The sequence below is a fragment of the Sorex araneus genome, chromosome 10 (genome assembly GCF_027595985.1).
Source record: "Sorex araneus isolate mSorAra2 chromosome 10, mSorAra2.pri, whole genome shotgun sequence".
Taxonomy (NCBI): domain Eukaryota; kingdom Metazoa; phylum Chordata; class Mammalia; order Eulipotyphla; family Soricidae; genus Sorex; species Sorex araneus.
Window position 1 is genome coordinate 51,427,578 of NC_073311.1, and position 26,247 is coordinate 51,453,824.

At 35.9% G+C, this 26,247-nt stretch overlaps 1 protein-coding gene and 1 pseudogene across 1 annotated transcript in view; one reads left to right on the top strand and one right to left on the bottom strand.

The window, feature by feature from the left end:
- The window catches only part of LOC129399162 (NKG2-A/NKG2-B type II integral membrane protein-like), a 34,093-nt gene extending 9,778 nt beyond the window's left edge, over window positions 1-24,315 (bottom strand). The window contains exons 1-5 of the mRNA XM_055118457.1: window positions 24,129-24,315; window positions 23,663-23,746; window positions 22,986-23,039; window positions 21,983-22,134; window positions 15,296-15,390 (exon numbers count right to left, since the gene is read on the bottom strand). Coding sequence (XP_054974432.1) covers window positions 15,296-15,390; window positions 21,983-22,134; window positions 22,986-23,039; window positions 23,663-23,746; window positions 24,129-24,315 — 572 coding nt within the window. The remainder of the gene's footprint in view (window positions 1-15,295; window positions 15,391-21,982; window positions 22,135-22,985; window positions 23,040-23,662; window positions 23,747-24,128) is intronic.
- Window positions 7,533-7,659, top strand: LOC129399230 (U11 spliceosomal RNA; annotated as a pseudogene).
- Window positions 24,316-26,247: the final 1,932 nt, after the last annotated feature.

The following is a 26,247-nucleotide window of genomic DNA, read 5'->3' on the forward strand; positions in this document are numbered from 1 at the left end:
CATATGACTTCTCATATTTTTTTCTCTATGATGACTATTTAATAGGCACAAAATGCAAATATGTTTAAGAAGCTTACCTTTCGGAAGATGAAAATAATTCATTTGGACATATACTTAAGTTATCAATTCCGAATCCAATCCATGGCAGGACATTAAAGACTTCCAAAAATTTCTATAAAGAATATTGTGAAAACTCAAGTAAAATATTTTATGCTGATTTGATTTTTGGTAATAACAAAATTTAGTTATTTTTCATCTTACAAAATTAAATATTAGCAATTATTATAGATGTGTGCTGTGAGAATAATTTTATTCAGATAATAAAAATATAGCATGATGGAAATGAAGAAATGAATAGGAAATATGAATATTAAGTTAACAAATGAACCAATGAAAAATCTGAGTTAAACTATACTATCTGAAACAAAAGTAACATTACATTAACTTTAAAAATTTGAAGTGCAAAAGAAAAACATTGAGAAAATTGAAGATGAACTGTAGAAATAATCATAGCAGAATGAGAGAGAAAAAAGAAAAATGTGTTGGATACCCTAAAAGTATGTGCAAAATCATTTTAGGTTTAAATACAATCAGAATAGAATAAATACAGAAAAATAGTTGCTAGATGCAATAGAGAAATGACTTTTTAAACTTAGTTCATACATATTGTAAATTCAAGAGACTCAGTAAAGTGCTAATAAGATCAACACACTGAAATTCATATCTCAAAACATAATCAAATGACTAAATGGCAATCGAAGACAACTGCTAAAAATCATCTTGAGAGAACAGTGAGGTTACTTAAAGAATGAAAAACAAAGGTTGAGATAAATCCCACCTAGCCTGAATCTAAGGGTCTCATACCTAACCTACTTGTAAAGGTGAATAACAGCAACTAATATGCCATATTCCCTCACAGAAACAAAACCTTAGTCATCCATCCAGATATAAACAGCGCTATATTTTGTCTAATAGTTTTTATATGTGCACCAAGACCATTCAATTGACAAAGAATCCAGCCAGAAAAGTTGGCAGTTAGATTGGCTCTACAGTTGCCAATCTATTTGGATTTTTTTACTGAACCATATATATCATTTTAAATCCAAAGGATTAAGGTACTAATTACAGAACTCGAAACTATGAAATTTCTAGAAGAAAACATGGAGGGAAGTTTGGGACAGTATAATCGGCAATGACTTCCCAAGTAGGGCATCAAAACATGGACAACAAAAGAAAAATATAAAAATAAACAAATGTACATTCAAATAAAACAACTCTGTGCATTAAAGGACATAGTCATCACACTGAAGATGTAACATATCACTTTATATGAAAAAAGATGATTTATTGAAATGATACCATGTAGGATTTATATTTTAGTCCCATAATATCAATCCATTACAATATAAGGATAAAGAAAGTAACATTATGTAATCACTCTGATTGTGAACACATTGAATATGATGTGAAAGATTTTGAACAGAAAATAAATCAATTAGCCCAAATATTTAGCTAACAGTGTAGCAATGCATGTGCAAGACCTTAGTTTGACTCTCAGCTCAAGAGGCACCAAAGCACCTCCAGGAGTGACTCTCACATGGAAAAAGGAAACTGATTTTAAAAGATGCGTAATAGATTAAAGCACACAAAGATCTGGCAGTTTGAAAAGAAAGAACATAAATTACTATAAGAAACTTACTTTAAATAAGCTATACTTATATTTCAGATTTAACCTAAAAGTATTTAAGTCAATGAGACACAAAGAAATATTAAAGTGTATCACCCAATTATGACATGTGGGTTTGAGCAAAATTACCAAAGTATTAAGTAGGGAGTATAGTCTTTCTCAACATGTAGAAATAGTTGGTGACAAATATGCAAGGAAGGTAATAATAATGAACATAATTTAATCCATATATCATGTTATAAAAATCTCAAAATACCTGAATATAAACTATAAAATTTGAAGAAGATATATTAGAAAAAAGTGGATTCCTATTAATTAGAGGTCAGTTTGATATATCAGAGGAATGAGTTATAAAATAACAAGTGTACTTAACAAAACAATTTATTTCTAAGACCTGAAGGATAGTTCAGGAGGTTAGGTGTTTGTCTTTTTGTCCTGCATGTGTGTGACCCTGGCTTGACATTGCCAGCATACAGTCCCCCTAAGAGTGGTCTCCAAACAGAAACCAAACAAACAAAACAAAATAATAAATCAACATATTTTTTATTTTATGATAAATATTATATGTGGTAAACTTTGAACAATTATTTACAAATTAGGCATCTTTAAAGATACTTGTTTCCTGAATCACTGTCACTGTCACTGTCACTGTCATCCCACTTCTCATTGATTTGCTCAAGTGGGCACCAGTAACTTCTACATTTTGAGACTTGTTACTGTTTTTAGCATATCAAATCATGCGGGCGAGATATTCTCGGTAGCCTGACAGGCTCTCTGAGAGGGGCAGCAAAATCAAACCTGTGTCATCCGTGTGCAAGGCAAACGTTCTACTCGCTGTGCTATCGCTCCAGCCCAGGGCTGGAGTGACAGCACGGTCGGTCACTCTTTAGAAAGAAATATTAAAATGGATTTTCATTTGAGAGCTTAAAAGGAAAATAACTAGCTATTTACTACCATTACTACCATTACTAAATCCAAAGATTTTTTTTTAAGGGAGGACTGGTATTAATGACCAAAATATCAGAAATACCAACCTCAGTGTGGTATGGCTGATCTTGGGTTATCTATCAAGTCAGTTCTTGGGAGAGTCAAGTAACAGATCCTAAATGTTCAACTTACTAGCATTTAGTAAGGCCTTAACTTACTAAATCCAAGTGTATATTTAGAGTGGTAAATATTTGGAAATGTAGTTTAGATGGTTTTGTCTTACAGATCTTCGATGTGACTTGCCAGCACAGAACAGTATTGCAGTTGCAGGTTTTACAAATTGGAGGTTTGTGTCGATTTGCATTACTTATCACATGTAATTAGAGTGGATTTTTTTTCAGCCACAAGGCACCTATAGTAGTATAGTGTAAATGTAACTTTCATACGCATTGTTAAACAAAAATGTGACACTATCTTTAAGTTGTTCCTGCTTGTATTCTCCTGGGAAGTTGACTTTCTATATTTACTAGGACAACTTAATCATCATCATCATCATCATGAAACCCCATTGATCGTCGAGTGGCTCCAGCAGTCTCAGTAACCTCTACATTTGTCCTATCCCCGAGATCTTAGAAGCCTCTCTCTTCTCGGCCATCCCAATGATGCCACATTGGAGGCTCCTTCTGGGTCAGGGGAATGAGACTCAGCTGGCTACTGGCTTTGACATACAAATGCACCATGCGAAGCTTGCGAGGCTGTCCCATGTGGGCAGGAAACTCTCAGTAGCTTGAAGGTTTCTCCCAGAGGGAGAAGTAGTTTATAAGATATCACTTCTGAGAGCTTGCTTTTAAGTCTCTGGATGTTGGCTGTTGATGGGATTACATACACCTGGGTTCCTCTGCCAGTATCTTCATGCGTGAGGCCTGTCCGAACGTGTGAAGAGGGGCCTTGAGCATGGCTGTGGCTGGGTTCCGGTGGTCTTCGGCCACCGGGAGCTCTGCTTGAGGCAGGGAGGGAAGCTGGAGCTCATCCCCTCCAAGGAGCCCAGGGGAAGACAACCAGGCGTGCGGGCAAGAGACTCTCTGCATCAGGACAACTTAATAGCACTAAAAATACTTATTGAAAGTTTTTTAGTACTGAATTGTAGCAAAGACAGAAATCAAGATTTACTGATTTTTAATGAATTTTTTAAATGAAATTTGTTTCCTGAATATATATAAAAAACTCTCCAAATAGAACGTGGAATAGAACTTTATCACTGTATCACTGTCATACCATTGCTCATTGATTTGCTCGAGCGGGCACCAGTAATGTCTCCATTGTGAGACTTGTTACTGTTTTTGGCATATAGAATATGCCACTGGTAGCTTGCCAGGCTCTGCTGTGTGGGTGGGATACTCTTGGTAGCTTGCCGGGCTCTCTGAGAGGGACAGAGGAATCGAACCAGGGTTGGCCATGTGCAAGGCAAACACCCTACCCATTGTGCTATTACTCCAGCCCACTAAACTTACTGTAAGTATATAATTATCAAATTGATAATTATTAAAAGGCAGAAATAGAAATTAAAAATTTAAGCCACTGAGTCAAATATAACATATTTGCATCTCATAAAATAAAAGAGTTCATAACTTAAATATAACATAAGCATCTGGGAAGGAAAATAAAGATTGCTGGAAGGAAAATAAAGATCACTGGTAAGAAAAATGGCAAAAGATACAGGCAATATTAATATTAAAATATTAAATATTATAATATTTGTAGACCATACCAATCAGGAAAATGCCTATCCATATCATAATAATTCTGGATTCAGAGAGATGATACAGCATGTATGGTGCAAGCCTTACATGTATATAACTTACCCAGGTTTGATTCTGGGTATCCCATTTGGTCCCCAAAGTAATTGTTGAGTGCAGAGTCAGGGGTATGCCAGAACACAGATGGGTGTTTTCCCCAAACAAACAAAAAATAATATCAGAATAATTCTCATATATAGTCATCAGAACTTATAATATTTAAGTTACTAATGGTCATAATTTTTAGATCAAAAGACTATTATGCAAAATGTTAGAAAATGTCTGAATAATATAACAAATTGATATACATATATCAATTTATCATCTATTATATGTTTATGTCCTAAATTTTAATCTGCAATATTTTCACTATTAAAATTAATATAACTAGAATACAATAACCATAGGACATTTCATAAATATACTAGATGTTTATATTCATAATATACACTGTAGCAATGTAGAACTGTCATCCTGTTGTTCATAGATTTGCTCAAGCGCACACCACTAATGTCTCCATTGTGAGAACTTGTTATTACTGTTTTTGGCACATTGAATGCGCCACAGGGAGCTTGCCAGGCTCTGCCGTGCAAGCTGGATACTCTCGGTAGCTTGTCAGGCTCTCCGAGAGGGATGGAGGAATAGAACTCGGGTCGACCTAATGCAGGGCAAACGCCTTACCTGCTGTGCTATCGCTTCAGCCCATAATATATACTTTGTAATGAATTAAGATTTTAATAAAATATTTATAAAATGCATATCTGTAAAACTAAATATGTATAAGTATATTTAAAATATTAAGTCATGAAATAGAACAGTGAAAATGTGAAAACTATAAACACAAAAATAAGGAAGAATATACATGAGAATGAAAATTAGCACATAATAATCTTTTCTTGTATGTGAAGCTCAAGTTTAAGAAAACATAATTTATAATAGATTAAAATTCATAGTACTAAGAAAAAAATTCAGAGTACTGGTTCAGCAAATAGAGAGGGTGAAAGGAATATACCATGTTTCGAAGACTTTATTTGAAGATCTTACTTGCAAGGACCCACTTCTTTTCACTTGGTAAATATTTTCAGTACAATACCTAGCTTCCTTGATAAGATAAATAAGACTAATTTTGGAGTAAGAAGGCACTGAAGGAACTGGAGAGATTGCTGGAAGGGGTGGGGCACAGTCCTTAGCTGGATCTTTGGCACCACATACACCCAAGTACTGCACAGGTACAGGTACCCGAGTACTGCACAGGTACAGGTACCCGAGTACTGCACAGGTACAGGTACCCGAGTACTGCACAGGTACAGGCCTGTGACCCCTGAGCACTGCTCTAGAGACCTCCATGAACAAGACACTGTTTTCTATAAAAGCCAGTTAAGCAAAAAAGTAACAAATGTGCAAGAATTCCTGGTATAAAAATGTAATCACAGGGGCCGGAGCGATAGCACAGCGGGTAGGGCGTTTGCCTTGCATGCGGCCGACCTGGGTTCGATCCCCGGCATCCCATATGGTCCCCCAAGCACCGCCAGGAGTAATTCCTGAGTGCAAAGCCAGGAGTAACCCCTGAGCATCGCTGGGTGTGACCCAAAAAGCAAAAAAACAAAACAAAACAAAAATGTAATCACAATAGCTGAAAAATTGTTACAATTAAAAAATTTTAGCTGGAGCTAAAAACTTAATATTAAACTTAAAAATCTACAATGCTTCTTTCTATGTCTGTCTCTTTCTTTCTGACTCACTTCACTCAACATGAGTGACACAGCACTCATATGTGGAATATAAAGTAGCAGAGAGGTACAAGCTTGCAATGATGCAACTTCTGGCAGAAGTTTCTCTGGACTTAGTTACTAAAATACTAAAATACAGAAATCCAAAACCTTGAGGCCGCTATTGCGGCCGCATGACCTTATATCTCTTCATTCTCAGCTATGGAAAACAAATTATCAAAAGCTTCCTTTTCAGTAGGTCTACTTTGGGGGTGAAATGCCAAACAACAATAGTGAGTTTTTGTTGAAATATTGAATGTAATCAAAATAAAGAGAAAGTAAAGTGAAATTTATAAGCTACACAGTCGGGGTGGGGGGCCGGGAGGCAGGGGGCGTGGAGGGGAGGTACACTGTGATTCTTGGTTTTGGAATATGTGCACTGGTGAAGTGATGGGTGTTCGAGTATTGTATAACTGAGACTTAAACCTGAAAGCTTTGTAACTTTCCACATGGTGATTCAATTTAAAAAAATTAAAAATAAATAAATAAATAAAATAAACCTCTATGGAAAACAGTAAATAAAAATCTATAATGCTTAAAAATATCGATGAGCTCGTTAAACATAATATACATTGAAATATCATTTAACAAAATAGTTACAGCTTTAAAATCTTACCATTTCTTCAGGATTATCTATATAAAGCAGTTTAGATTTCTTAGACACACACGCCATCACACTTTCATTCCATGTTTTCTTTTCATTACTGATATAATAGCAGCTGTTAGAATATAAGAACCATTCCTTTGGACACTGATTACAGTGATCTGCTGAAGAAAAGTCAAGTCATAATCAAGAAACTATTTGATCTTTAATTAAAATAATATTATATGCATAAGCATATGTATTCAGATTATTTAAAATTAGAATAAAATGAAATTAACTCAGTTTTACCATGAAAAGTAACATAAAGCTAAGAAATGAATAAAAGTATCTATTGTACACATTTGGAATGACAATGAATGAAACATCATCTTTAGAGATTAATCTTATTTCTATTATATTTTGATGTATATTATGTCAGTAATAAAACTGTGGAAAGTCTTAGCTAATTAAAGCAACTATGGTAGTTCTAAAGAGGATTCTTTTCACAATGTTGAAGAAGTTCCATCTTGTAAAATAACTATGAACATTTATCGCTTAATTTTATAATTTCCAATTCCTCAAACATTTTATTGTAATCTCATTTTAGTATAGCCTATAAAATATAAAAACAAAACATATTGTATTATTAAAATTTCAAAGAACATAACATACCTTTCTGAGTCATTGTCACTAGAGATGCATTATTCAACTCTGGCATTTTTATTTCAGTATCTAGAAAAATGGAAAGTAATTCTATGAAAATTTATTTTAAAAAGGGCTTCTGCTGTGAGTGGCACACGTAGGGCAGCACGCTTGCTCTACCTGAGGACTATACATCAAGAGATTTCAGGATCAAAATTTTTTGGCACTAGGGTGATCATTGGTCAAGGTATCCTCCCACCCAAAATTTATTTTGAATAGTAGCAATAATTATAATTTTCTAATCTGAGATTTTTTGCATTGTATGTAGGATTAAAATAAACCATATTAAAATGCATTTAACCGTCAAGTAATAATGTTGATGACCTGAGGGAATATTTCATAAGCATAGAAGAATAATATAACAATTCATAGTATTTCATAAATTTTTGTTTAAAATATCTCAAGAATAAAAATGTATTTCTCAATGAGACATTTAATTCTTTCATTACATTTTTAATTTATGAAAAAAATTAATATATATAACATTGCTGCAGTTGCTATATCACTGTAATTTTTGTATAAATTTCAATGAAATATTTATGTGATGATAATTTTACATTAATTTAATGAATGTACATTTTTATATTTAAATTTTTACTATATTTAAAATATCAGTCTATTTAAATTCACATATAAAATAAGTTATTTTTCATGATATTAAACATGTATATCGGCATTGATCATTATTAACTTGAACATTTTCCTTGAAATTTTCAACTGTGTTCTTTAAATTTTTGTTTTGGCAGCAGATGCGATTATGCTCAGGGACTACTCCTGCCTCCTGCCCACTGAGTCATACCCCAGGCCCCTTAAACATATTCTTACAGGAAATAAGGATTATGGTTTTCACGAGGGTAGACAGCAAGACCAAGCAGGTAATTCCCAGGACCTCAGCAGTCAGCCTTTCCAGAGAGAAGGGGTAACCTGCAGGAGGACAAATGGAAATACAGAGAAAGAAGAAGTGTTGGTAATCATATAATATTTTCAAAAGAACCCTCAAGCACAGGCATTGTATTGACCAAACCACTAGGTAAAATTGTAATCCTTCTGTAGAAAATACCATTGCATTTTCAATAAATATAATATTCCAAGAGATTTTTTAAAATTAAAGTCTTCAAATTACAATGCATGAGTAAAATTCGTCCTTAGATTTCATATTAGCACACCATAGTCCAAATTCCTCAAGTTATGATTCCACCAATGAAAAGTATATAAGCCTCATTCCCTGTTCTTCCTGCAACTCCACACCCAGTTGTTCATTCTACACATTTAATTGTCTATTCAACGCTTTACTCTAGAACTAGGAATATTGTTAGGCCTTTAAAGTTTCTGAGAAACATTTTCAAGGTTTCCTTCCAGCTTTATTTGCTATTAGTTTGCTACTGAAATAAAGTTATTAGAGCTCTTACGTTTCATTAACTGTCTTCTTGATTGCAAATTCAGTTGTGGGTTGTTTTCTCTTGGGCGTCTCATCTCTGAGCAGTGGCGGGCCTCTCTCTGAGCAGTGGCAGACCTCTGCTCTGTCCTGACTACAGGTAGCAGTTAACAGAGGGTGTGGCCAAGATCCTAGCAGAGTCACTGTGGGCGGGGAAACTTGAGTAATAGTTATTTGACAGGTTAACAATCAAAAAACTGAGTTATCACTTTCTTAAAGATTTAAAAATGTGCATCATAAATGAGCACATTTTAAATTTAATTATTCCATTTGATGCAATATTACTGCTGGCGATACAAAAAGGAAAGCATTAGAGATAATACTGATAGCAAACAAGCAAAGAAAATTACTTTAAGAATTTTTAATAAAACGTTAAATATTTATTTTTAATTATTTTAAATAGAATTTTGCCTGAGAACCTGGCAATTGATTCAATGGCCAATATTTCCCTCCTCAGCAAATGAAAGATTATCTATAGAACAAAATTGTTTATTCAAATTTTCATGAAGATAATATTGGTTGCCAAAGAGTCAATTACATTATCAATTGAAATATATCAGATAAAATAGTTTAACTGATATACAAGATTTATTCAGACTTTTGTATTTGCAACCTTTGACGCATAAAAAGTTTAAAGATCGCACATTATGTTTTAGTACAGCCTGTCTGTGGGCTGGACAAACTGGAGAGTGAGGGCTCAGAATGAAAAGCAAGAGTGAAAAAAACTAGATTCCCTATTGAAGTATTACTTGAAATTTCAACAGGAAATCCTTAGATTTGAATTTAAAGAGAAAGACACTTGCCTTATTTTATATCAAATAAAATAGCACTGTAGTACTGTAGCACTGTCATCCCTTTGTTCATCGATTTGCTCCAGCAGGCACCAGTAATGTCTCCATTATGAGACTTGTTGTTACTGTTTTAGGCATATTGATTATGCCAGGGGTAGCTTGCCAAGATCTGCTGTGCAGGCGGGATATTCTCAGTAGTTTGCCCGGCTCTCTGAGAGGGACGAAGGATTTGAACCTGGGTCAGCCACGTGCAAGGCAATGACCTACTGGTGTTCTACCACTCCAGCCCAAGAGCTAAAATAATTTTGTTTAATATAAATCAATGTATGAAATATGCTGTTTGATATGTATGATCAAGTAAATTCATTTTAGCAAGATATTTTTAAAGACATGACTGAAAATAGAGTACATACAGAAACCAAACTGCTTAGAAATACCAAAGCAAACTGCTCATTGCCATAATATTTATGGAGTTTTGTTATATTGTATTGATTAACAAAGTCAGATATGTATGTGAGTATATAATCGACCGATTCTTAAAAATCAGGAAATTGAGTCAAAGAAATCCTTTGTATGTTTTATATTTTTTGTCTCTTTCGAATCTTGAGTCTTCAAACAGTGATACTAATATTCTATTTGATTTGGTCATTTGTTAATTGTATCTCAGTTGTTTCATTTCTAGTTTTCATAGTATTTCATGAATTGCTAGTGAGATACGCAGCAACAAATACCTTCTGCTGGCCAGGATGTGAAGTGCCCTCTACAGAGAGACCAGGTGTGAAAAGCACTTCAAGGTGTGCAATATCTGTGGTCTGGACAGACTGATCTGTGGAGACTCAGAATGCAAAGCAAGAGTGAAAAAATATATAGATTCCTTACTGAAGTGTCACTTGAAATTTTAAAAGGAAATTCTTAGATTTGAATTTCAAAAGAGTTAAGGTACACCTCCACCACACAGAGGACTCTGAGCTTCTAGTTTGTCATTTAGTTTGTCTATTGGCAAATACCTTGGAAACAAGAGCTGTGGGAGGAGGGGGCGGTACAAAAGACTTGACCATCCTTTACTGTGAAAATGCTTCCATCTCAATAACAAGCACTAAAGCCTTGGATCTCATTAAGAATAACATAGATGACTTGCCAACAGGGAAACAACCCAGCATCACAAGAGAACATGACATCACCTATTCTTCCCAAGTAGACTGGTCTGGCCTGAGAACACTGGGACCTTCCCACAATGGGGATGGGAGGGATCCCCCCTTCTCTTTCAGAAGTCCCAGCAGCCCATAGCCAGAGGCAACACTCTCAGACTTAGAAAGGATCCAGTTTCACAACCGAACCTGATTAAACAGCAATGCCACCAAATTGTTCCAGATCTTTGGCTCATGGACTACAAAGCCATGTACCTCAGAATTTCATAGTAATGTTAAATGAGAACAAATCTGATTGGAATGCTGCAGAGAAGCCCAACAAGTTCAATAAACATCAGCAATAACACTAGGCTCAACTAGCACCAGTCAGCACAGTAGGTCCTCAATGACTTTAGTAACATCACTGTGAGATGTAACACTTATCACAATCTGACTTTTACTGGATCTAAAATTTGGTAGTTCCACTTGCCTTTTTGTTGCAACAAACAATAGGAAGTTAATTTGATTGTATCTGCAAGGTGTCAGGCTGGGATGGTGGAGTATTGGTGGAAGGACACTCTAGTGCTAAAATTGGTATGGGAATATTTAATGCCTGAAACAACAGTATTATGAACATCTTAGTAAATCAGGGGGTTGCAATAAAAAAATAACTTAAAAACGAACAATGTATATGACCTACCTGGACTCAGTTACTAGATTTTGGTATTATGAACCTCTTCTCACAATCTCATGATATCACTTTTAATGGAAATATTTCAAATGTCATATGTTGGGGTCTCAGTAGCTGGCCTGAGATTTTGACTAAACCCCTTGCCCCTGAAAGCAAGAGCCAGCCCTGTTTACAGGGGCCCAGGATTCCACACAATCCTGCATTCCACACAGGCACTCTGGTTGAGGAGACAATGGGATGAGGGCTGTGACAGTTAACATTTACCTGAGCTAGTTAACCTGGCCCTGAGATTGGGGAATACAAATCATTAACTGGCATCTGTACTGAGCTCCATGGGGTAAACGTGATACATGCCTGGAATGTCCCCCCGACCCTAGATTGTGTGTATAAAATCCCCTGTGTAAGAATCAATAAACGGAGTCTGCTTGACCACCAGGCTTCCCCGCTCTGCTTGGTGACCTTCTCCGTTGGCTTCTTTCTCGGCAGTAGGAATCCTGTGGCGAGCAGACGGCCAGGGCAGAGGCTTCTCCCCTTCCCACTCCCTCTCCCATAGGGAGTAAGTCCTGTGACTTCGGGGCTCATACTCCAGTGTGCCGGGGTTGACTGGCCAGGACCCCGACAGTCATAATCCTATAAAAACAGGTAAAAAAATAAAAATAGGTAATTAATTATGTCACTAATTCTTCTCAAGAATTGTAATAATTTGTTTTTTTCAGCCACATATTGTAAAAAAAAATCTATTTTCTTTTTTTTAAAACTTTTTATTAAATCACCATGTGGAAAGTTACAAAGTTCTCAGGTTTATGTCTCAGTTATACAATATTCAATCACCCATCCCTTCACCAGTGCCCATATTCCACCAACAAAAACCCCAGTATACCCCCGCCCCCACCCCCCACCCCCTACTGTATAACTAATGAATTTCACTTCATTTTCTCTTTACCTTGATTACATTCCATAATTCAACACAAAACTCACTATAGTTGTTGGAGTTTCCACCCAAGAGAGACAGACCTACTACCAAGGAAGCATTTGATAATTAGTTTTCCATTGCTGGAAATGAAGAGATATGTAGCCCAACTGCTACAAGTACATAACTCTTTTTTTTCCTTTTTCCTTTTCCCTTTTTTTGCCCCCCTCATCCCCCTTCCCGCACCTCATAGTATGGTGTACGCCACACGCCAGCATGGGGCTTTTGCTTAGTTCACAGTCCAGAGAGGTGGCTGCTACATTAATAACCTTCAATATTTCAACAAAAACTTACTGTAATTATTTGGAGTTTCCCCCCCAAGTCAGACCTGTTCAAAAGAAACCATATCACATTGCTGACAATTATAAATGTTAAGTTGCGCGGACACAACTGCGTCTGCGCGTTTTTGGATTTCTGTATAAAGTCCAGGGAAAATTCTGCCAGAAATTGCATAGCCCAGCTCACAGTCCCAGTGCATTGCTGTAAGAAGTCTCTGGAATCAAAGTCTTTAGGCGCAGAGGGTCAGCTACATGCTCAGTGGCTCCGGATTTATCTGGGCCGAGGACGTGCCGGTTATGCCCCCTTCCCATGAGTCCCTGGGAGCCCCAAGTGTAAAAATCGAATACCACTGGGTTTGGAGTCTTAGAAGACGGCGCCTGCCATGGGGGTGCTGTTTTTCATGCAGGAAGACAGGGTGGGGAAGAGAAAATCCACCCGCAGGCAGCACAGAGTTGTAGCCCAGTTTGCTGTCCCAGTGCATTGCTATTAGATGCTGCGTTGGATGCCCGAATATGTTAGGTCTCTGGAATCAAAGTCCTTAGGCGCAGAGGGTCCGCTTCACACTCAGCGGCTCCGGATTTATCTGGACTGAGTGATTATTTTAAATGAATTCTACAACACTGAGGGTGAATATAAAATTTCGAGAATAATTCAAAATGAAGGAACAGGAAATCCAAATCCAAATCCATGTTTTTCAGTGGAAAATGCTTTCAATCAGATATATGACCACATGTATGAGGTCTAATTATTTTGATATATGCAGTATTTGGACTGGAGCAATAACACAGTGGGTAGGGTGTTTGCCTTGCACACGGCCAACCCAGGTTTGATTCCTCTGTCCCTCTCCGAGAGCCCGGCAAGCTACTGAGAGTATCCCGCCCGCACAGCAGAGCTACCGGTGGTGTATTCAATATGCCAAAAACAGTAACAGCAAATTTCATAATGGAGATGTTACTGGTGCCTGCTTGAGCAAATGGATGAACAATGGGATGAGACAGTGCTCCAGTGCAGTATTCATATATGGACTCATATCAACATCCATATTCAATATTCATCCATTTCTGTATGGTATAAGGACTAAGCAAGATAATACTGATAACATAATACCATGTGAAAGCAGTACACATCTTGTGAAATACTGGTTTATTTTACAATAAATTGATTTACATAGTGTTTGATTTTTGCCAGTAAAAGTCACTAGAAAGATAGCAGAGAAAGGGCTCTTCTTGGTTTCCTGATATTCTCTCCTTTGGCTATTTAATGGTGTAGTTTGTCACCTGCTTTCACACAGGAAATTCTATGAAATTCACAATCAAGAAAATGATTATGGCCAATATCTATTCCCTGCATCCCCGCACTGCAGACTCTGCTGCTGGCTCTTGTACAGAGATTTTCCCCTGCCAGCCCCTCCCTGAGATGAATCTCACTAATTTCAGTTTGCCACTGTAAAAGTGCACTTTCCCCAGGTCATAAAGGCACACCTCTGCCCCAGAGCTCTCTGTGATCACCCAGTCTTCAGTAAGTCTAAAACCTAGCCTTAGGGGAGCTAGTCCTACCAGAGACCCCAATGGGGACCTTCAATTAAACTGAGCTATTCTTTTATTCTTTGCCTTCTTTTTACCCCCTCTTAGTAAACAATGCCCTACAAGTCGTCAATAATTGTTTTCCCCAGATCTTCCCAGCTTCCTCTCTCCTGAGTCCACTCTGACACACACACCTTGAACTCTTGGCTATTTAATCCATTTCAACATTTTCAAGGGCCAGAGCAAATCAGTTAATTGAAAAATCTAAGAATCTGTAATATTGTAGACTAATTAAATATAAAAGTTATTGCCAGGGTGATATATAACTCATATATAATCTATTAAAATAGAAAAATTAATATGTATATCACTATATCAGCTGATGATTCACATGAACAATTAATTCCAATTAATTCTACAACATAAAAGGTGAATCTTCAGGTAAATAAAAGACTTCAGCTGGAAAGATTCATTAATATAGACTCGTGGTCTTTGGTTAGTGATATGACTCATGCGTGAGAATTTGCCAATATGGGAATGGGAAGGCCACCCTCTACGGTTCTTCATTTCGATTAAACATAAACATTTTAAGATAGTTCTAAAACCAGTTGTATGCCTTTTGAAGAAATTACATATGTGCACTTTATACATGCTAATAATAGCAATAGACCAAGTTTATTTAGCTTAAAGTATTTGGTGCTTACACACATATGTCATATTTTCTAAACAGGATATAGGAACACATATTTTATTATCAGCATCTACATAGGAACAATTTTCATTCCTCTCTTGATGCACTGAGGACCTGAAACAAAGGGAATAATATATAATTAATACTGGAAAGAAAAAAATAATACTTGATAAATGAACTATTTGGAGTGCTATATTTAAAATTTGAGTATTTTCTGTAAAATTTTTCCAAAGCAAGTTATTGAATTCATATGACTTTGCATATTTTTTTCTCTATGATTACTATTTAATAGGCACAAAATGCAAGCATGCTCAAGTAGCTTACCTTTTGGAAGATAAAAACAATTCACTTGGACATATCCTTAAGTTATCAATTCCGAATCCAATCCATGGCAGGACATCAAAGACTTCCAAAAATTTCTATAAAGAATATTATGAAAACTCAAGTAAAATATTTTATGCTGATTTGAATTTTGGTAATAACAAAATTTAGTTATTTTCATCTTATAAAATTAAATATTAGCAATTATTATAGATGTGTGCTGTGAGAATAATAATTTTATTCAGATAATAAAAATATAGAATGATGAAAATGAAGAAATGAACAGGAAATATGAATATTAAGTTAACAAATGAACCAATGGAAAATCTGAGTTAAACTATACTATTGAAACAAAAGTAACATTACATTAACTTTAAAAATTTGAAGTGCAAAAGAAAAACATTGAGAAAATTGAAGATGAACTGTAGAAATAATCATAGCAGAATGAGAGAGAAAAGAGAAAAATGTGTCGGATACCCTAAAAGTATGTGCAAAACCATTTTAGGTTTAAATACAATCATAATAGAATAAATACAAAAAAATTGCTAGATGCAATAGAGAAATAACTTTTTAAACTTAGTTCATACATATTGTAAATTCAAGAGACTCAGTAAAGTGCTAATAAAATCAACACACTGAAATTCATATCTCGAAACATAATCAAAGGACTAAATGGCAATCGAAGACAACTGCTAAAAATCATCTTGAGAGAACAGTGAGGTTACTTAAAGAATGAAAAACAAAGGTTGAGATAAATCCCACCTAGCCTGAATCTAACGGTCTCATACCTAGCCTACTTATAAAGGTGAATAACAGCAACTAATAGACCATATTCCCTCACAGAAACAAAACCTTAGTCATCTATCCAGATATAAACAGTGCTATATTTTGTCTAATAATTTTCATATGTGCACCAAGACCATTCAATTGACAAAGAATCCAGCCAGAAATGTTGACAGTTAGATTGGCTCTACACTTGCCAATCTATTTGGATTTTTTTACTGAACCATATATATCATTTTCAATCCAAAGGGATTAAGGTACTAATTACAGAACTCGAAGCTATGAAATTTCTAGAAGAAAACATGGAGGGAAGTTTGGGATAGTATAATCGGCAATGACTTCCCAAGTAGGGCATCAAAACACGGACAACAAAAGAAAAATATAAAAATAAACAAATGTACATTCAAATAAAACAGCTCTGTGCATTATAGGACATAGTCATCACACTGAAGATGCAACATATCACTTTATATGAAAAAAGATGATTTATTGAAATGATGCCATGTAGGATTTATATTTTAGTCTCAATATCAATCCATTACAATATAAGAATAAAGAAGGTAAAATTATGTAATCACTCCGATACTGAATGCATTGAATATGATGTGGAAGATTTTGAACAGAAAACTAATCAATTAGCCCAAATATTTAGCTAACAGTGTAGCAACGCATGTGCAAGGCCTTTGTTTGACTCTCAGCTCGCGAGGCACCAAAGCACCTCCAGGAGTGACTCTCATAAGGAAAAAAGAAACTGATTCTAAAAGATAAGTAATAGAATAAAGCATACAAAAATCTAGCATTTAAAAAGAAAGAATACAAATTACTGTTAGAAACTTACTTTAAGTAAGCCATACTTATATTTCAGACTCAACCTAAAAGTATTTAAGTCAATGAGACACTGAGAAATATAAAAGTACATCACCCATTTATAACATGTGGGTTTGAGCAAAATTACCAAAGTATTAAGTAGGGAGTACAGTCTTTCTCAACATGCAGAAATAATTGGTGACAAATATGCAAGGAAGGTAATAATAATGAACATAATTTAATCCATATATCATGCTATAAAAATCTTAAAATACCTGAATATAAGCTATAAAATATGAAGAAGATATATTAGAAAAATGTGGATTCCTTTTAATTAGATAGAGGTCAGTTTGATTCGTCAGAGGAAAGAGTTATAAAATAACTGAAGTATACTTAACAAACAATTTATTTCTAAGACCTGAAGGATAGTTCAGGAGGTTAGGTGTTTGTCTTTTTTGTCCTGCATGTGTGTGACCCTGGCTTGACATTGCCAGCATACAGTCCCCCTAAGAGTGGTCTCCAAACAGAAACCAAACAAACAAAACAAAATAATAAATCAACATATTTTTTTTATTTTATGATTAAAATTATACGTGGTAAACTTTGAAAAATTATTTACAAATTAGGCATCTTTAAAGATACTTGTTTCCTGAATCACTGTCACTGTCACAGTCATCCTGTTGCTCATCGATTTCCTCGAGCAGGCACCAGTAACGTCTCCATTGTGAGACTTGTTGTTACTGTTTTTGGCATATCGAATTGTGTGGGCAAGACATTCTTGGTTTCTTCCCGGGATCTCCTGTAGGGGCAGAGATATCAAACCCAAGTTGTCCGTGTGCAAGGCAAACGCCCTACCAGGGCTGGAGTTCTAGCACGGTCACTAATGAAAATGGATTTTCATTTGAGAGCTTAAAAGGAAAATAACTAGCTATTTACTACCATTACTACCATTACTAAATTCAAAGTTTTCTTTTTAAGGGGGGCTGGTATTAATGACCAAAATATCAGAAATACCAACCTCAATGTGGTATGGCTTATCTTGGGTTATCTATCAAGTCAGTTCTTGGTAGAGTCAAGTAACAGATCCTAAATGTTCAACTTACTAGCATTTAGTAAGCCCTTAACTTACTAAATCCAAGTGTATATTTAGAGTGGTAAATATTCGGAAATATAGTTTAGATACTTTTGTCTTACAGAGCTCCAATATGACTTGCCAGCACAGAACAGTATTGCAGTTGCAGGTTTTACAAATTGGAGGTTTGTGTCAATTTGCATTACTTATCACATGTAATTAGAGTGGGTTTTTTTTCAGCCATAAGGCACCTATAGTAGTATAGTGTAAATGTAACTTTCATATGCACTGTAAAACAAAAATGTGACACTATCTTTAGAGTTGTTCTGCTTATATTCTCCTGGGCTGTTGACTTTGTGTATTTACTAGGACAACTTAATAGCACTAAAAAGACCTATTGGAACTTTATTAGCACTAAATTGTAGCAAAGACAGAAATCAAGTCTTACTGTTTTTTATGAAATTTTTTTATGAAATTTGTTTCCTGAATATATATAAATAGAATAGAAATTAGAAATAAAAATAGAAATTCAAGTCCAAATAGAATTTAGAATCGAACTTTATCACTGTCATCCCAATGATTTGCTCGAGCGGGCACCAGTAACGCCTCCATTGTGAGACTTGTTACTGTATTTGGCATATAGAAGACGCCACCGGTAGCCTGCCAAGCTCTGCTGTGTGGGCAGGATACTCTTGGTATCTTGCCAGGCTCTCTGAGAGGGACAGAGGAATTGAATCTGGGTCGGCCATGTGCAAGGCAAATGCCCTACCTGCTGTGCTATCGCTCCAGCCCACTAAACTTAATATAATTAAATAATTATCAAATTGATAATTTTTAAAAGGCACCAATAGAAATTAAAAAATTTAAACCACTGTGTCAAAAATAACATATTTGCATCTGATGAAATAAAAGAGTTCATAACTTAAATATGACATAAGCATCTGGGAAGGAAAATAAAGAGTGCTGGAAGGAAAATAAAGATCACTGGTAAGAAAAATGTCAAAAGATACAGAAAATATTAATATTAAAATGTTGCAATATTAGTAGACTATACCAATCAGGAAAATTCCTATCAATATCATAATAATTCTGGGGTCAGAGAGATGATACAGCATGTATTGTGCAAGCCTTACATGTACATAACTTACCCAGGTTTGATTCTGAGCATCCCATTTGGTCCCCAGAGTAGTTGTTGAGTGCAGAGTCAGAGGAATGCCAGAACACAGAAGGGTGTGACCCCCAAACAAACAAAAATTAATGTCAGGATAATTCTTATATGTAGTCATCAAAACTTATAATATTTAAATTACTAATGGTCTTAAGCTTTAGATCAAAATACTATTATACAAAATGTGTTTTCACAATATTAGAAAATGCCTGAATAATATAACAAATTGATATACATTAATCAATTTATCATCTATTATATGTTTATGTCTTAAATTTTTATCTGCAATATTTTCACCATTAAAATGAATATAATTAGAGCAATAAATGTGAAGTGGAACAAAGAAAGTTTCTTCAACAAATGGTGCTGGCATAACTGGACAACCACTTGTAAAAAATGGGTTTAGATCTCGACCTATCACCATGCACGAGATTCAGATCAAAATGGATCTGAACATTTTGAACAATGGATCTGACTTCAACATCAGACCAGAATCCATAAGGTACATTGAAGACTAGGTTGGCAAAACTCTTCACGACATTGAAGCTATTGGTATATTCAATGATGACATGCCACTGACCAACCAAGTGGAAACAGAGATAAACAAATAGGACTATATTAACCTAAGAAGCTTCTGCGCTGCAAAAGATACAGTGACCAAAATACAAAGACAATCTATGGAATGGGAAAGAATATTCACCCAATACCCATCACATAAGGGTTGATATCAAGGATATACAAGGCACTGGCTGGAATCTACAAGAAGAAAACTCCCAACCCCATCAAAAAATGGGGGATAAAAATGAACAGAAATTTTCTCAAGGAAGGGATACGAATGGCAAAAAGGCACATGAAAAAAATTCATCACTAATCATCAGAGAGATGCAGATCAAAACAACCATGAGATACCACCTCACACCACAGAGACTGGCACACATTCAAAAGAACAAAAGCAACCGCTGTTGGCATGGATGTGGTGAGAAAGGGACCCTTCTACACTGCTGGTGGGAATGCTGACTGGTTCAGCCCTTTCAGAAAACAGTATGGCCGCTTCTCAAAAAATTAGAAATTGAGCTCCCATTTGACCCAGCAATAACACTCCTGGGAATATATCTCAGAGAGGCAAAAAAGTACAGTCAAAATGACATCTGCACTCGAATGTTCATTGCAGCACTGTTTCCAATAGCCAGAATCTGGAAAAAACCCAAGTGCCCTAGAACAGATGACTGGTTAAAGAAACTCTGGTACATCTACACAATGGAATACTATGCTGCTGTTAGAAAAAATGAGGTCATGACCTTTGCATATAAGTGGATCAACATGGAAAGTACCATGCTAAGTGAAATGAGTCAGAAAGAGAGAGACAGACGTAGAAAGATTGCGCTCATCTGTGGAATATAAAATAACAGTATAGGAGACTAGCACCCAAGAATGGTAGAGATAAGTACCAGGAGGTTGGCTCCAAGGCTTGGAAGCTGGCCCCACACACTGGAGGAAGGGGCAGCTCGCATAGAGAAGGGAATACCAGGTAAAGTGTGGTTTGAGGACCCGCACGGGATGGGAGATGCACGCTGAAAATAGAATATAGACCAAACACGATGGCCACGCAGTGCCTCTATTGCAAACCACAACACCCAAAAGGAGAGAGAAAACAAAAGGAAATGCCCTGCCACAGAGGTGGGGAGGTGGGGGGGATGATGTGGGAGGGTGGATGGGAACATTTGTGGAGGGCACTGGGCACTTGTGGAGGGATATAAACAAAATGCAAACGTGAAAGTTCATAAGTTTGTAACTGTAACTTATGGTGATTCACTAGTAAAAAAATTAATATAACTAGAACACAATAACCATAAAACATTTCATTAATATACTATATGTTTCTATTCATAATTCACACTGTAGCACTGTAGCACTGTCATCCTATTGTTCATAGATTTACTTTAGTGAGTAACAGTAATGTCTCCATTGTGAGACTTGTTGTTACTGTTTTGGGCATATCGAATAAGCCACAGGTAGCTTGCCAGGCTCTACTGTTCGGGCGGGATACTCTTGGTAGCTTGCCAGGCTCTCCGAGAGGAACGGAGGAATCAGACCCGAGTTCGATTCCCAGCATCCCATATGGTCCCCTGAGCACCGCCAGGAGTAACTCCTGAGTGCAGAGCCAGGAGTAACCCCTGTGCATTGCCAGGTGCGACCCAAAAAGCAAAAACAAAACAAAACAAAACAACCATAATTTATAATAGATTAAAATTCAGAGTACTGGTTCAGCAAAAAGAGAGGGCAAAAGGAATATACCATGTTTGGAAGACTTTATTTGAAGATTTTACTTGAAAGGACCTGCTCTTTTTACTTGGGAAATATTGGCAGTATATGTCTAGATTCCTTGATAAGAAAAGTAAGACTTATTTTGGAGTAAGAAGGCTCTAAAGGAGCTGGAGAGATTGCCGGAAGGGATGGAGCAATATCTTTAACTGGATCTTTGGCTCCACATCCACTCGAGTACTGCCAGGTACAGGCCCGTGACCCCTGTGCACTGCCCTAGAAACCTAAATGTTCAATAATTCTTTGTATAAAAATGTAATCACAATAGCTGAAAAATTGTTGCAATTGAAAAATTTTAGCTGGAGCTAAAAACTTAATATTAAACTTCACTGTATCACTGTCATTCCATTGCTCACCGAATTGCTTGAGTGGTAATATTAATATTAAGCTTTATTAATATTAATATTGAACTATATTAATATTAAATCATAATATTAAACTTAACAATCTATAATGCATAAAAATATTGATGAGCTCTTTAAACATAATATTCATTGAAATATCATTTAACAAAATAGTTACAGCTTTAAAATCTTACCATGTCTTCGGGATTATCTATATAAAGCAGCTTAGATTTCTTAGACACACAGGCCATCATACTTTCATTCCATGTTTTCTTTTCATTACTGATATAATAGCAGCTGTTGAAATATGTGAACCATTCCTTTGGACACTGACTACAATGATCTGCTGAAGAAAAATCAAGTCATAATGAAAAAGCTATTTAATTCTTAACTAAAATAAGATTACATACATGGATAAGCATATGTATATATGTATACATATATACGTAGTTATATACTCATGTATATAAACACATACATATGTATAGATATGTTAAATATAGGTGCATATATATCTATGTACTTGAGGTGGTACATTTAAAACATATGCGCAGTCACAGAATTTTTATTCCCTAACATATAGACCCATATAAAGATATCATAACAAATCCACTCTCTATTTGTCCTGAAAGTCAATGAGCTAAGTTTTTGGTTTAGGAACCACACTCAACACGGCTCAGGCTTATGCCTAGCTCTAGGCGCAGAGATCACTTCAGGTGGTGCGAAGGGACCGTACACAGAGTTAGGGATTGAGCTGCCGAGAGCCGCATGCAAGATAAGTGCCTTAACTCCTTATTATCTCTTCAGTCCTTAAACTACATTTTAGACTATAAAAATGAGCTCTTTTCTCAAGTTTTAACAATGAGAAAGTTAATCCAATTCTTTATAGATATGGTGTTTTTTAAACAAATGTTTCTGCCCATTGATGCCTTAGAAGAACGCTCTCCTGTAATTATTTATTAATGATGGGGGGGGACATAGAGAAAGTGCTCGGTGGCTACGCCCTGTAGCTCCCCAAGGATCATTTCTGGAAATACAAAGGAATTATGCGGTGCCAGGGATGGAGCCTGGGGTACCCACCTGTGAGCCCTGCACTCCAACTCTTTAAGCCACCTCCTCAGCCCGATTTACATTTTGGTTTAACTTAAGATAAAATATAAAAGGTACTAATAACATCTGAAATTTTCAAAAACATACCTTTTTGCACTTCTGTTACCAGAGATGAATTTTTTGACTCCTGTTTTTCAGTAGCTAGAAGAATTAAATACATAAAAAAGTCAATTTTGATTTAAATAAGGCAGTATTTTAGTTCTTTGAAAGAAATTTTGTTTGAGAAATTTATTAATTTGCTAAGGATTAGAGTACCCTAAAAGGAAATTATTTTAGAGAACTTAATAAAATAATGAACATTGGGGAGAATATTTCAAAACCCTAAGATACCTAATCTCACCATCTCTTACTTGATTTCACTTAATCAGTGTTCAGAATTAATTTATAACAATTTTTACACTATATCAATTTTCACATCGTTCTGTATTGAATTGTTTTTGTTCGCTTTTTGGTTTGGGGCCACACCCAAATTAGTCCAACCTGGGCGTCGGACAAGGGGGTTACTCCTGGCTCTGTACTCCAGGGTCACTTCAGGAAACGATTGGGGAACCATATGAGAATCCAGGTCACTGTGTGCAAGGCAAGTGATATACTATTATCCCAGCCCCTGTATCGGTAGTTTTTAATATACTTAGAATAACTATTAGACATTTTCCAAGAACATTGATCGAAATGAGAGTTTCTGCCTATTCACATTATGAATATTTAAAGTCACAATCATTAATGTGAAAAGTCTCCTTTTAATCTTTCCAAAATTTACTTACAGGGAATAACAATGATAATTATTATCATCCAAACAAGGCAGAGGAGTACCAGGGACCCAGCAATGAATTTCTCTGGTAAAGCGACTGGAGGAAAATAAAAACACAGAAAATAAAAAACAGACACAAATGTGTAGATGGTTAGTATATAAAACAAACCACTTGTACAGGGATTAACAGGTATGAACTTGAATTCTAAAACTATTTCTGCCATTCTAAAATTCTCCCTGGATACTGCATCTATTGCATTTTCAGTAAATATAACCCACATGAGATTTTGGTCAACAGCAACAAATTACAATGCTTGAATAAAATTAGTTCTCAGATTTCATGCTAAAATGCCATATTTCAATTTCACGATCTGATTCTCACCAGCAAAAGAACAGGAGCAGATCATTCCTTACTCTATTCCACTGTTGTGCAAATACTAGAGCAGTTACATTCTATTGTATTTGTGAAAAAGTCTTACCTCTGCTGTGGTTCTGCTGGTTATTTCCTTGAGGATCCTGACAAGGGTTTTGAAGATCTAACTCAGCATAGGTTATTTCCTGCTCAGTTACTGCATCAGAGCCTCTGGAGACCTGGGGTTCCCTTTGGCCTCTCTTCCAGCCCTTATGCAGATTCAGCTCTTCATAGGTTACCCGTTGGTTATTCATCTCTGCAGCTGGGAACTGTAGGTGACTGTGCTGATAACTGCAATTACCCACTGAATCTGAAGACAGGGGTCTAAGATGACAAGGTTCTCACCCTAGTCAAAGTGGGTGGAGTGTCAGTTGTATTATACCACATGTACTGCAAACAATGCATGAGGAACTATATATTGCATAAGGTAAAAGTCTGGTTCTAATTTCCATAGAACTTTAAAGATAGCTCATTTTTAAAGTGAAAGTTTGATAATAATTCTTTTTTTAAAAAATTTATTATTATTTGTTTATTTTTATTTTTTTTATTGAATCACCATGTGGAAAGTTACAAAACTTTCAGGTTTAAGTCTCAGTTACACAATCTCGACAGATAATAACTCTTATTAGGTTCCTGATGAAATACATAATATACCATGAAAAGTGAACAAGGTAAAAGGAACTTTCACCTGTCTGTACACAAGTATCCATTTCAGTTTGGCAAATACAGTTGCTCTCCCTCCAAAAGTTTTGGATCATTGATTCAGAAGGTTTAGCCATCTAATTCAATCCAATTCTGTCCTATTAAGGCCTAGATCTGTTGCCAGAGGAATGTTACCAAATTGGTAACATTCCAAAAGCCCTTTCTAGTTATAATGAAATGGTACAACCTTTCAAGAGAGTAAAAAATTGCACGTGGCTCTTTCAAAAGAAGAATTTCATAAGACACAGCTGAAACATTAGATAAGATATTCACAATTGAAAAAATCGTCAGCAAAGGGGAGTATAAATAATGGTCAGGGAAGAAGGAACTATATATCACAAGTATTTCTTAGTATTTGTAGGAGCTTAATGTATATATTTTTTAAAATTTCTCAGATCCATAGACATCACAGCAAGTAACATGGCTTCAAGCCACCGGTGGAGGGATGCGGTCATAGGGTGTTAGGATGTAGAGATGGAAATACTATACACCTAAAACAACTTTATAAATCATGGTGTCTAAAAAACCAAAAATAGTTAAAGAATGTTAACTATAACAACATTAAATGTTAACTATAAAGATAGTTTAAAAATATCTAAAATGGGCAGAGAAATAGCCCAAAATGAAATCCTTGAGCTTCACAAAACACATCTCTAGCCATAATATCTATGAGCCCTTTTTGTTTGTTTGTTTGTTTTTTGTACCACATCCAGCTGTGCTCAGGGTTTATACCTAGATTAGTGCTCAGGGATCAGTCCTGGTGGAGCTTGTGGGATTATATGATTGTATTATTAATACAAAAGAATTTGTATTAAACCAAAGTCAAAGTTAAAAGATTTTGCACCCAATTCTAATGGGGGAATGATGTCCACATATTAGCAAGAAATTATAAGACACTAGAATCAGGGAGTCCTACATTTCAACTAATTTGATAGTATCTCCCTGGAAATAGTATCAGATTACACAGATTAAGGGCTCAGTCCACAAAACTGCCTTCCTCCCTTCCTACCTTGAGAAGCCAGTTAGAAAGCTTAAATTGTCCCCTGTGATTTTCACCCACAGCAGGCCATAAATTGTGAGTTTCAAAGGGTCGTCTTACATTGGATTAAATGATTAGAGCTGTTCACTGAACTCAGAAAATCATCTTTTGGGGGGCTGGAGCCATAGGACTGTAGGTAGGGCATTTGCCTTGCATGTGGCCAACCTGTATTCTACCCCCAGCATCCCATATGGTCCCCCCAAAACCACTAGGACTAATTTCTGAGTGCAGAACCAGGAGTAACCCCTGAGCATCATTGAGTGTGACCCCAAAATGCAAGAAAATAAACCCCATTTTAAAAATATCATTCTTACTAGATTACTGGTTTATTAGAAAAGGACTTGTATCACTTGTATCACTTGTAGTCTCGTTGATCTTCGATTTGCTCGAGCGGGCGCCAGTAACGTCTCAATTTGTCTCTGTCTCGAGCTAGTGCAGCCCAATG